The sequence below is a fragment of the Phyllostomus hastatus genome, unplaced genomic scaffold (assembly GCF_019186645.2).
Source record: "Phyllostomus hastatus isolate PE091 unplaced genomic scaffold, TTU_PhHast_1.1 phas_contig_308, whole genome shotgun sequence".
Classification (NCBI taxonomy): Eukaryota; Metazoa; Chordata; class Mammalia; order Chiroptera; family Phyllostomidae; genus Phyllostomus; species Phyllostomus hastatus.
The window spans coordinates 836,042-849,768 of NW_025333848.1; the positions used below are offsets into that span (position 1 = coordinate 836,042).

At 40.5% G+C, this 13,727-nt stretch overlaps 1 protein-coding gene across 2 annotated transcripts in view; it reads left to right on the top strand.

Moving 5' to 3' along the window:
• Positions 1 to 1,850, top strand: part of A2ML1 (alpha-2-macroglobulin like 1) — a 34,840-nt gene extending 32,990 nt beyond the window's left edge. Inside the window, exons 34-36 of one of the 2 annotated variants that reach the window (XM_045839701.1) lie at positions 322 to 424; positions 853 to 894; positions 1,410 to 1,850. In XM_045839701.1, the coding sequence (XP_045695657.1) occupies positions 322 to 424; positions 853 to 893 (144 nt within the window). In that variant the 3' untranslated portion in view covers position 894; positions 1,410 to 1,850. The remainder of the gene's footprint in view (positions 1 to 321; positions 425 to 852; positions 895 to 1,409) is intronic. The other variant, XM_045839700.1, reaches the window with a different exon arrangement.
• The last annotated feature ends 11,877 nt before the right edge of the window (positions 1,851 to 13,727 follow it).

A 13,727-nucleotide genomic window follows, 5' to 3' on the forward strand; every position in this document is an offset into this window, starting at 1 on the left:
ATCGAAGGGTTTCAGAAAATCTGTGTGAAGACCAGAGGCTTTTAGCCTCCACATTACATAGAGTGTTATTTTGACTTTGTTTTTTTTTTTTTAAGATTTTATTTACTTATTTTTAGAGAGGGAAGGGAGGGAGAAAGAGAGAGAGAGAAACATCAGTGTGCGGTTGCTGGGGGTCATGGCCTGCAACCCAGGCATGTACCCTGACTGGGAATTGAACCTGCGACACTCTGGTTCACAGCCTGAGCTTAATCCACTGAGCTACGCCAGCCAGGGCCCATTTTCACTTTAGTTTTAATATGATGTTGTGTATCTTCCCCATAGCTCAACAAGAAGACTCAGACTTACACCTTCACCATCAGCCAGAGCGTGTTAGTCACAAACCTGAAACCGGCAACCATCAAGGTCTATGATTACTACTCACCAGGTGAGGGCTGAGCTTGACCGGTACCTCCCAGCATGGTCCTGCCTGATTCTTTAACATATCTCTCCTAATTTTACAAATATTGCTTCCCAAGGCAAGTAGCATAGAATTCCATTATCCAATCTCTTACAATACTTTAATTCAGTTATATGCCATTTTAAAAAGTCTTCTACATTACAGATATTTTATAGGCTGTGGCCCACAGACCAAAAGAAAAACGTGAGCCATTGTTCTCTGAGGGCTATTAATATTCTTGCTGTGATTGATAATTTACCACAAGGGTGCAAATATCAGTGATTGGAACCTTCCTGCAATTCTGAATGTAACCTGTAGGGATCCTTTGAAAAAGGTTAAAACAGTAGCTTTTATGAAGTATTTTCTCTCGAATGTGTGAAGCCTGCAATGTAATAGAATGTCATTTCGTTTCACAGAGGAACAGGCGACGATTCAGTATTCGGATCCCTGTGAGTGAGGTAAGGCCAGAAGAGAGCAGGGTGGGCTTTGGGGCTAGGGGACCTTCTTCTGAGTTACTGTTATTGTCTTTTGGAAGCTTATTTTTGATAGAAAGTGGGCTTTTCTTTTTTGTCCTAAACTCTTAAAGAGAGACTAATAATTCTCATAGTTCACATCAGAAAAAGTTAAGTGTCATTTATATATGAGGGGTTCTATGCGATTTTTAAAAACAACATGGTTGTATTTCCTGATAGAAAATTAATGAATGAAACAATTAGGAAATGAATAATTTCCTAATGAATTAGGAAATGAATAATTTCCTAATTGTTTTTACATTATGTATTTTTGTATAACAAAAAGACAGAAGTGAAGATTACTTGATTCTACTCCCTTGAGGTAACACCATTAATAATCTCATTATGCATTTGTGAGATTTTTTAGGTAGGAAAAAGCTCCTCTGTAATTGTGAAGACTTTCTGAATATCATGACATCCTCTTCCGTTTTTGTTTTTGTTTCACGCCGCCCCCGCCCAAGGACAGATGTTGGAGAGAGGCTACATTAATCCTCTACGACGTTATTCTTCTGGACAGCATTCTTCTGCCTCTTAAAAGCTGACCTCATTCGATCAAATGACTTGATTTCTCTAAACCATCTAGTGAGTGGCTAACAGATGGACAGGACTGAAGCTCAGCTACTTTTGACTACTTCACAAGACACTTAGATGCCAAAATAAAGGGTTGGGGGAGAAGGCTAGGGATTATCACACGCAGGAAGAAGGAATGCCGTGGGAAAGATCGCTGGGGGAGGAGATGTGGGTTAGCCCCTTAGGAGGCTCTGCGGGGAGGAGACGGTGGTAGAGGATGGTACGGGAAGATAAGGATGTCTTCCTGGGAGTTAAATCTAGGGGAAGGTATTATTTAGTTAGGGCTTTGGAAATAGACTAAAAACAATAAATGTTTTTTCTTGAAAAGAAAATCTGTGCAGCTGCCTCTGTGAACGTTTCTGTGGATAACAAAATTTCTCATATTCTGGCTTTTTCCTCAAACCTTTTGATTCAGGCTTCTCAAAGAATATCCTGTTAAGGATTCAGGGAGGGGTCAGAGTAGAGAGTCCTAATTAAGGGATGGTAGAGCAAATGGTGACTGATAACAAGAAAAGGGGCTGCCAGGCTTCTCTCTCTCTGCTCTTCTCCTGCATGATCCCCCAGCACTCATGCACATGGGAAACCCCTCCTTGTGTAAGCTCTTCCTCAGTTCAATGGCTTTGTTTTGGAAACAGGTTTGGAGGGAATGTAGGGAATGAGTGATATTTAAAGCAAAGATCGCTAACTAATTACACACTTTACCCTCTATGTCTGCACTCTGCTACTGCTCCTCAAGATGCTGAACTCTGAACAACAGAGTTAGGGAAAAGTCAGTCCATGATGTAGAGATAGTTCTCTGAGCCCAGTGCCACATGAATTATTCATTCCCTGTCTCCTCCCTCAAGGCTCTGTCCTGGTCCTCTGAGGAGTTCCCAAAGTGAGAGAAGAAGGGGAACACACTCAAAGGAGGCAACCTTGATGCCTGCTTTACCCCTCAGGTACCACAGGAAGAGAGCAGAGAGAACTCCGGAGAAAAGAGGGCCGTCATGGACACTCCTTCCACTCATGGAAGGCTCCACCCTCGATTACATTTGGCTTTGTAGCAGTGTCTACCAGAGCAGTGTCATGGCCTCCATGCTCCCCACCCCCGCCCTGCCTGCCTACACACACTGTTTGCAGTGGACATAGAATGGTGATCCTCAAGACACAAGAAGTTATATCTGGGCAGAAAACATTTTAAATCATTACAGAAACTATTCTGGTATCTTTAGAGCTTCTGGTAGGAGAAAAATAACATTTTCATGACTTAAATCATCAACTACACTGAACAGAAGGATGTTCATGAGAAAATTTACATTGTTCAGCTTACTAAAATGCAAACATTTGTTCATACTTCAGAAGTAAGGTGATTGTAAGGATTAAGTGACCCTTGGTGTCATGGTACATACAGTGAATTCTCCATATATGTTTTTATTATATGCCAGGTACTCTACCAGGCCTGAGAATGCAAAAGTAAATAAAATGAAGTTTTATCCTCTAGGAGCTCATAGACTAGTGGAGGGAGGAAATATACAAATTAACCATTAAAATGAAGTGTGCCAAAATGTAATAAAAAAGTTACAAAAAGCTATGGAAGTACATAGGTCAGGCACCTTTCCAGACTGAGGTGAAGGAGTGATCAGGAAAAGCTTCTCCAGGTTGAGCCCAGGGCTAACTGAGTGTAAGACAGGACAGTCAGGGAAGAGTCTGGGGAGACTGCCAGGATTCTAGGCTGTGGATTATGTAGGCGAGAAACACCTTTTTCTCTTCTACCCTCTATTCAGTGGCTGAAGCCTGTGAATTAAATTGGCAAAGAACAAATAAAAACCCAAAGAGATTTATAGGAGAAAAGGTTTATTTTACATGAATATGGTGGTTTAACATGAAAAAAGTGAAAACGGGGGGAAAAGGTACAGAGAATAAGAAGCATAAATAGTAGGCACAACATACAAAGTAGTAGACAGGGGGCAGTTTAGAACAGTATAGGAAATGGAGAAGCCAAAGAACTTTTATGTGCAACCCATGGACATGAACTAAGGGGAAGGGGAATGCTGGATGGTGGGGAGATGCAGGGCAGAGGGGGATAAAGGGGAGAAAAAATTGGGACCACTGTAATAGCATAATTAATAAACTATACTTAAGAACAAAAGAAAAAAGTGAAAACAGGCCCTGAGGCTTATATTACTATTTTAACAAAGGGCGATAAACTGTGGAGAAGTGCCAAAACAGAGAAAGGGGGTTGTCTTCCAAGGGCAATAAATTATAAGACGGCAAATATATGGGATAAAGGAGTGGAAGGTAAGGGTTCTTTTAGTAAGGTTTGTTCTTGAGATACGAGTCAGTGCTGGCTTTCTCTCTCCTGCGGTGAGCGTTGTTCTGGTATGGGACAGGAGGACCACCTGCACTAAGGGGAGTAAATGCATGCCCCGCTTTCAGGCAGAAAGGGGCATGCAGAGTACCTCTTGTGTCTTCCCCTCCAGCTCCGTCTGGGGTCTTCTAGCCTCACACTTTCTTCTCTGGCAGTACCAAGCTCCACTTAGTTCCCTATTTCTACTATGCTCTCTGATAGTTTTGATATATGTTTTTATCATACTGCATGGAAAGCCTTTCCATCTTTTCTCTGCCTGGAGGACTTCCACTAGTCCTGTCAGGTATGGTCTTCAAGGTATGTTTTCTGCTCTAGTAAGTGCGTCTTGCCCAAGAACTCCCCTCTGCTCCTACACCAGTCTATTTCACACTGAGAGGACTTAGCAAGCTGGGGTCACCTTTTCTGTCAACCCTCCCACCGCCCCTACCAGAATGTTAGATCCTTAACTGCTTGTATGCTGTGACATGTACACCTCATACTCCCTCATTACCCATTCCCTTCTTCCTCACTAACAAAAAGCACAATTTTATTTGAAGCAGCAATATGCCCAACTAAAATACTCAGCTCCTCAGAATCTTCTGCCGTTAGGGGTGACCATGTGGCAGAATTCTAGCCAACAAAAGAAATTGGAAGTCTCTGGAAATAAACTGCTTCTGAATAAAATGGCAAAGCCTCACACAGGGAAAGCTTTTTTATTTTTTAGGTTTTTTAATTACTTTTCTTTCCAACTCTGTTCTGTTTCTTTTATTGTTGTTCAAATCCAGTTGTCCCTATTTCCCCCCCACCCTAGCCATCCCTACCTCCCACCCTCAAGGGCAAAATTTTGACCATTATATCTTCCCTTCTGGAACAAGGCCTAGATTCCTGGGGAAAGAGGAGCCCTTTTGCAACAGAGCCATTTTGCAACCATGCAGATAGAAATTGCATGCTGAGAATGAGAGAGCAGAGAGAGAGAAGGAGCCTGGGTGCTTGATGACAACACTGATTCGGCCTGGACTGTGTGTCCTTGGACATTTTGGATAAGCATTGAGAAAGGTTAAATCTTTTAAGGACTTGCTACACTGTTTTCCAAAGCAGCTATACCGTTTTTCATTCCCACCAGTGGTATGTGAGGGTTCTGACCACTGCACATCCTCATCACTACTTGTTGTTATCTGGCTTTTTGATCTAGCTTCCCTGATGGGTATAGAATGGTATCTCACTGTGGTTGTGTTGGCGGTGGTGAAACGGCACCAGGTGTTAGACCAGTGGGGTCAGACCTGACCTCGGTTCAGCAATCTTGGTACTTGAGTTTTGGCTAAGAAAGAATAGAGCCAAGACTCAAACTATGAGAAAGTTTATTTAGAAAGTCACAGAGGTAGAAGTGAAGTATAGAAGAAATGGGCTCAGGGAACAAGTTACAGAGGCAAAAGAAGGGCCCTTGGAGTTCAGGAGAGAGAGAGAGGCAAGGAAACCCTCGCACCTGAGGGGAGGGGGAGGGAAAGGCGTGGGTATGCTCCACAGAGGGAGCTGCACTGGGGCCTCTTCTTGAGGGCATTTATCTGGAGGTCCCAGGGGAGGGTTCCAATAGAATATTCATCAGCTTTCCAAGTGTGTCCTTTCAGGGTCGTGGTTTCCACTGATTGGTCAGAACTAGGGCAGCGGTCATTAGTCAATGCAGCCCTTCCTGATGTCAGCAATGGTGTCGCTGGCCTGGTTTTGCTGTTCCTTCTGGGTCTGAAGCTGAAACCCGATAGAGGCCTAGGGGTTATCCCTAGGGGTTAATGCTTCAGGGACTGGTCGTGCAAGGGCTCCTAATTCCCTTCCTCTTCAATGTCAGCGTTCTCAGTGACTCACTTCTAATGAACAGAATAAGGCGGAAGGGATGATGAGATCAGGAAATGCTAGATATTATGGTTTTCTGCCATGTGGTAAGGACATTCAAACAGTCTAGAGAGGCCCCCGTGGTGAAAAACTGACACCTCCAGCCAACGGCCAGTAAGGAACAGAGTCCTCTTGCCACAGTCCTGTGAGTGAGCTGGAAAGAGGATATTTCAACTCCAGTCAAGCCTTCAGATGACTGTCCCAGCTGACATTCTGATTGTCACCTCATGAGAGAACTAGACTCACAAGCTTAACTGCTCCGAAACTTCTGATCTATAGGAACCTATGAAATAATATGCATACATTGTTTTAGTCACTATGTTTTGGGATAGTTTGTTATGTAGCAATAGTTAATACAAAGAGGTTTTTCCAATTCTCCTTCAAGGTTAGATATGCTATGTGCCCCATAGAATGCTGCATTTATCCATATAAGAGGGCCCATTATACTGTGTTATAAATGTTCCTGTACTCATCTGATTTCATCTTTGGTGGGTAGAAAGGGTCCCAAAGATGTCATGTCCTAAACCTGAGAACCTATGAATATGATACCTTATTTGGCAAAAGGGACTTTGCAGATATGATTAAGGTTATGTAACTTAAAATAGGGAGATTATCCTGGGTTACCTGGGTAGTCCAAATCTAATTACATGAGTCCTTACAAATAGATAACTTTCTCCATCTGGAGGCAGAAGTAACACAGCAGAAGAGAAAGTCAGATTCAAAATATAAGCAGGACATCCCCAGCAGCTGTTGCAGGCTTTGAAGATGGAGGGGGCAAAATGATAAGGAAGGCAGGCAGCAAGGAAAAAGGAACCTCAACTATAGCTACACGCCACTTAATTCTGCCAACAACCTGAATGAGTTTGGAAGCAGATTGTCACCACCACCTCCAAAGAAGAGCTCAGGCTGGACGATACCTCGATGTTAGTCTGGTGCGACCTGGAGAAGTGGAACTAGCCGAGCCCAACCAAGACGTCTGACTTATAGGACTGCAGGAAAGTAAATGAGTATTGTTTTCAGCCGAAAAATTCATGATAGCAATAGAAAACCAATATGCACCTAGATTGTAAACACCTAGGAAACAGAGATTGGTCATTATTACATTCCCAGAGCTCACATTATCAAAATAGATGTTTAATAAATATCTGTTGAATAAACTAAACTAAGAAGATCAAGGTCGTGTAACAGCACAGTTCACCCTACTTTCCCCCACTGCATTTAAAAATTTTATCTCTTGCCTTTTTTTCCCAAGACCGAAATCCGGTGCCACCTCCTGAAAGCCATCCTTACTCATCGGTGCCATAAGGATTCCTTTAGGCCCCTCCTCCCCCTCACCGTTTCAACTAGGTCTGCTGCATTGTTTGTCTCTCATCCTTTGTGTTTGCTTTTCATGAAACAAATATGAGGCAAAACATGAACTTCAGACATTCTTTATTGCATGTGTCCTAAAAGAAAATTTTAAAAGCATATATTTCCTACAGTATCTTCAGTCCACATCTAGATTTTTAACCTTATATTTAAATAGTTGAAAGAATATGATTTCTGGATATTATAATATTGGCAAGACTAAAGCTTATCACTTGAGAAACATTATACAATACCATGTATAGTCCATACAACTTGATACCCACTGTCCATTAAAGAATTGCACAAATAAGTTCAATAGTCAGAGTTTTTACATTGTTCCTGCTCCCCCTTCAATTCATATTTCCATCTACTTTCATCATAGAATTTTTCTAATATATTTTATGCTTAAAAGTTTTATTGATTACTCTATCAAACTTTCTACCACAAAAATACATATGTAACTTGAAATAGAAAAGTGTTTTTTATTTTAGAAGACTTAAAGATATTCAAGAATTCCTTGGCCCTGGCTGGTGTGGCTTGGTGGACTGAGCACCAGCCTGTGAACCAAAGGATGTCTGGTTCAATTCCCAGTCAGGGCGCATACCTGGGTTGTGGGCCGGGCCCCAAGTTGGGGGCATGCAAGAGGCAACCTATCAATGTTTCTCTCTCACATTGATGTTTCTCTCTTTCTCTTTCTCCCTCCCTAATGCCTCTCTAAAAATAAATAAATAAAACATTCCTTTAAAAAAAGAATTCTTGTGGATTAAGGTAACAATAGAATTATTAATAAACACAATAAACCAAACAGAACAAATTTTAAGAATAAAGTTAAACAACCATATATTTTGGTAAATAAATGTTGAACATAAAATGTAAAATAAACTCAGAAACATCAGTCCTAATGAGATGAATGTTGTTTTTTCAATCAGTGCATGTATCTATTGATGATTATTACTTATTTCTAGAATGAGATCAGAATCAGGATTACTTTTATTCCTGTTTTTAATTTTTATAGATGCATTCTTTGAGAAATCTCACTCATGTAAATAAGTAAATAGGAACAGAAGGCATTTAGCTTTAGCAATTTCACTAAATTTTCTGATCTCTTTCAAGTCATATGCTAAAAACATATAATAACTTTTTATCAAAAATTATTCTTAGTGATCTATTATCAGTACTCAGCTTGATTAGTCTTTCTTCAATTTTGTTGAAAGTATTGTAAATCTTGACTGGAAAAGAATTTTGTATTAAATTAACTTACTTACACACAGTGACAATATTTCAATTTTTTTAAAACCTCAGAGCAAGAACAACGTACTGTGGAATGAATTAAAGTTACACCCCTTGTCAAGGGGAAACAAGGAATGACCATGAAGCTGCAACTCATGCCCTATTCTTGGTGAACCGTTGAGATGGAGATTATGTGAGGAAGTTGGAGATCAAAGAACTGAAGCCCTTGTACCTTCAGAAAGTCTTCATCCTCCACCCTCCAGAGATACATGTACCCCACGTATCTGTGAAAATGGCTGACTTACTGTATCTCTGGTGTCACATCTGCCTGTGTTCATAGAACAGCTCCACAACTTGACTGACTTAGGGCAAGTTACTAAACCTGTCTACTCCTGTTTCCTCTTTTGTAAAGTGGGTGTAATAGTGCTTAAAGAGCAAGGTGAGGATGAACTAATACTATCTATGAAAAGTGCTTACAAACTTACCTAGAATGAGGGAGGGATGGATTACCAATTAACATGAGGAAACTTTGGGGGGATGATGTTTATTATCTTGACTGCGGTAATGATTTTATAGCTGCATACATATGTCAAAATTCATCATGTTCACACTTTAAATGTATGTAGTTGGTCATACATTACTTTTACCTAAAGAAAGATGTTTTAAAATATTTTTTGGCATTTAGAAAGTATTCAATAAATATTAGCTATTACTGTGAGGAGAGACCCCAGGCATTTCTTTCCAGGAGCTGACATTTCCAGGCCCATTGAGGTCCTCTGCCCTGTCACGGAGGTCCCACCTGTCATTTCTTTCCCAGCCCCGAGCAAGGAATGACACCTTCTGGTCAGAGAGGAGAGTGCACAACGATGTGTTCTGCATTCTTTTATGTGTTTAAATTTTATTTTGTTTTGCTTTATCATTTATTTTGGAATAGATAAGACATACCGATATAAAAATTCAATGGTGTGAAAGAACAGCGTCCATATCTTTTCTTTCAGTTCTCTCCTCAGAAGTAACCACTATCTATTTTGTTGAATGCTAGCACCCTGAAAATTCTGCCCCAGCACCCACTGGGGGAGAGCTGGGTTTATTCAAACCGTGGTGAGGGAGGCCACTGCCTTGAAGGAGCCTTAGTAAAGTTTGGGAGGGAAGGGCGCAATCAAGATATTTATGAGGTTTTGGTGTCTGGTTTAAGGTGAGGGGGTCTTTCAGTGTAAGGGGTTAAGATTGGATGAGAGTCGTGTTAAGATTGTGGACACAGGAAGGTGACGGTTTCAAAAAGTCTAAGAGAATAATCATTTGGTAACTATCTATTGAAAAACTGAACAGTTTTGAAATGGTTTCTGGATGTTTCTGAAGTGAACAATATAATTATTTGCAACTTTTATTTCCTGTGCAAGAGTTTCCTGGAATATCACAGTCACGGTGAAGACCGTGGAATGGCACAGGCGACTTAACGTAGACTGTGTGGGTGCAGATGGTTCCAGTTTCTTGCGTGTCTTCAGAAATACTCTGTGCATATTCAACTACACATGTGCAAATTTAAGAATCTTTTGCCTTTTAACAGCTATAGGAATCCGGAAACTGGGTATGAGATATTCCTTAAATAATAGCTATCCAATAGCATTTGCTCTGTAGTTATACATGAGGTACTTTTTTCAGAGTATGCCTATTTTAATCTTTTGCATTGAATAGAATTATTGTTTGAAGTATTCTACTAGCATTTCCCCCCTCCCCCTCAGCAATTTATCTAACGGATTACAGTTCTGGCAAAACCAGCGGGGCACACTTTCTCTAATTCCTGGTTTCTTCTCTCCCATCACGAAGCGCAGTTACAGGGCATGGTGGCAGGGGAGAGAAATAATTATTCCACAGCCTTGAAATATGAAGGCAGCTGGAGAGGCCTTCATGAAACACATTTGTTGGGTACCTGCTGAGTGTCAGGTTCTGTGCTAGGCACAGATGAACGTGATAACTACATTCTCTGCCCTTGTAGGACTTAGAGCTTAGTGTGCAAGATAAACACTGAATGTATAGTTATGAGTGGAATGAATAGAGCAAAGAACAGGAGTTATGGGAACCTAACCTAATCTTGCCCGTTGATGTCAGCATTCCTAGAAGTGGAGCTTGCTCTGCAGGCTGAAGGATAAGCAGGAAGGATACAGGTATAGGGGTGAGGTATGGGAAGAATGTTTCAGACAGAGCAAAGAGCTTATGCATGTTTTGGAAACTGAGGTTACTTTTCTCTGTTTTCCTGTTTTCTGTGTCAGGCGTTTGTTCTATGCATCTTGTGGTCAGGTTTCTAAATATTTTGACTAGCAATGTACACATAGAATTCCCCAGGTCAAAGCCATCATCCTGAACACAGAAGAATCTGTCCTGTGCCTAATGCCCCTCATCAGTGCAAGTCTTTCATTGTCTGAACCCTGGATAAAGTGTAAGGACTGCCCACTATTGGCAGAGAATAGAATTACAATTTAAAAAATTAAAAGCGTCTTTAAAAAATCACAAGGGTCTTTAAAAAATCACCTAGAAAGAGCTCTTCAACTGAAAAATGAGGAAACTGAGACCCAAAGTGAGGAATTCTGTATGGTATTCAAGACAAGCAGCATGGGAGATCGGAGAGCTACAGAGACTGACCAGGTCACACACTCACAGAAAATCTGATGTGATGGGAGGTGTCCCCAACAGTTAGCCTTCTGCGATGTGTGGGAGATAGAGATGATTTAAAATAAAGGATAGGGTATCCTAGGTGCCGATGTATGTATGTACGTATTTATTTATTTAGTCATTTCACCAGAAAAATTGTTACTCTGGAGAAATTCTAGACAAACATTCGGAGGGATGTGGCATTTTCTTACTTACACCCCGATTTTGTTCTCTGGGAAGGACTCACCAGTTAATGTTCTCTGTGGTTGTGGCTGCACCCTCTGGGAGCTCTTTCTTTGCCACCATGCTCCTTGGCCACATCTGAAGAGGACATTGGATTACTGAGCAGGTTGTACAACTTGTTCATTTTCTGCAGAAGATTAAGAATCCAGGAGTCCTTTTTCAGTGCCAGTTTTCTTAATCCATGTTCTTGATTTCAAAATTTAGTTACTTTCTTGTCTGTTTTATTCTTGTCAGCCCCATGTGTCAATAGATGCATCTGCAGTTCTTTCTGTCAAGACTTACCTCTTTCTCAGCTGTGAGGACTTTAAGCCTATTAAGCTTTGGTGAAGTGCTAAGCCCTAAGCCCCGTGTTTTCCTAACTGAAAGGATTTGTTGGGCAATACATTAATCCATTTGAGGATTTAATACCTAACATGACTACCATACCTTGATTTGATCTTTGCCACAAAACTAAGGTCTAATTGGTCTTTATTTCTCAAAAGGTTTTCCATGCAGTTGCCTCCTCCAACTCTCTAAATTTCTAGACTCTTTCATTCCCCTTCCATTCCTGATTAAAACCTGGTCAGTACTTTGCTCTGGTCATCTCTTGTAGTACCTCATCAAATTCATTTAAATGCAGAAACCAATACCTATATTGGTCACTAACATTCTATTTTCCCACTTCTAGAACTGTAAGATCATCAAACACAGTATCTGACTTTCAAGTTATTGGAGAAAAAAAATTATAAGATATCATCCCAGACTTTAGGTCTCTAGTAAGTTTCCTCATCATTTACTGACTGGCCCTTCAAGCAAAAGTTACATACATTAGGAATTTAATGAGAACAGCACCTTATTTTCAGCACCAATGAGTCAGGATTGGTTAGGTTAAGTTGCCAAGATGAACAACCTCAAAACTTAGCACTTGAAGTAGAAATACTTATTCCTTATCTGAATGTCCACTGAAGGTTGGGTAGGGCCTGTGCTCCATGGTGTCCTCATTCCAGGAACCAAAGTGAGAGAACAGCTGCTGTATTGAATATTGCTGCACATTGTGGCAGAAGACAAGAGAGAACAAGGTTAATTGTCTGCACTGGCTCTTGAGGCTTCTGCCCAGAAGTGATACAGGTCACATTCACCTACTTTTCACTGGCAAGAGCATGTCACAGGGCCACACCTGACTTCAAGTGGGCGGGAAAGTGTTGTCCTACCATCTACCTAGAAGGAGGAAGTTCTAGAACACTTGAGACCAGGCTTCCTCAATATGGTAAAAACAGTAAGAGATTCAGAATTTGATATTAGGTTTTTAGCCCCTGTTCTTACATTTATGTTACCATGGACAAGCCATTTAGCATATCAGTTTCAGTAACCTCATTTATAAGGATGGGGAAAATAGTCCTTAATTCAATGAATATTTGAGAGGATTAAATAAGACATCACATGTGAAATCACTTAGCCCAATATTAGTTTCCTTCTTTTCCAGTCACTGCCCAGAGATAATGTATCATACAGTTTTAATATTTTCAGTAAAGGAAAATTTATATGTGTTGGTTGGCAGCTGCAATTTACATTAGTAATTCTCATTTACTCCACCACCATACTACAAGCTTTTTGAGAACAAGGTCGGTGTTTTATAGTTCTCATATCTCTCACATTGCCTAGCACGTCAAAAACATAATATGCACTAAAAATATATGAATTGTTTTCTCCTGAGAACTGTCTTACTTCAATAGGTTAACTCTCATATGAAGTTTTCAATAAATTTTAATTTTCTCCCAGAACTTTTGTTTTGCGACATTTTCCAATTTGATTCTTTTATTTTATATTTACAATATCATGGTGACACAAATGATACTGCACTTATTTATAGCTAAAACATAGACATTAGGGGAGCTTTTATGAGTTCACCCTACAGATAAACAACCTCAGAGGCTCACAGCTCTAGATACCACTGGCATGGTTTTGCCATGGTTGCTAAGGGACAAGGCAGGTCAGTCAGTGCGGAAAGTGCTGCTTTTTTGCAGTGGTTCCTCTCTGGATCTGGCTCCTCCCTAAGGCCTTCCAGGAAACCAATAGGAGACAGAGTTTGAATGCAGGCTCATGAATAATGCCCAAACCTAGATAAGACGTGGTAATGATGACCTCTCAAGATCAATATGAAGATTAAGTGGATAACAAGAAAAAGTCATCTAGCATAGTTAATGTAAATGACTGGTGAGGTTATCATTTGGCCCATTTGATCAAGAGATAAGGTTCTTAAAGATGTTATCTCTGAATCCTTTATTATATTCTGACCAACCATTATTATTTTTCTCTTTCATGTAGGAAGGGCAACTCTTTTGGTGACCAGATGGGGACCTTGGTATCCTTGAATATGTATAATCTCACATAGCTCTTATCACTATCTGCTTATACTCTAGTTGTGAATATTAACAGTCAATATTCATTGAATGCTTACCATGGAAATTCCATGGACAAGTGAATTCTGTGTATCATTTACTTAATTTTCATAACATCCCTGAAAGCTAGGCAGCCCTTCATTTTACACGTA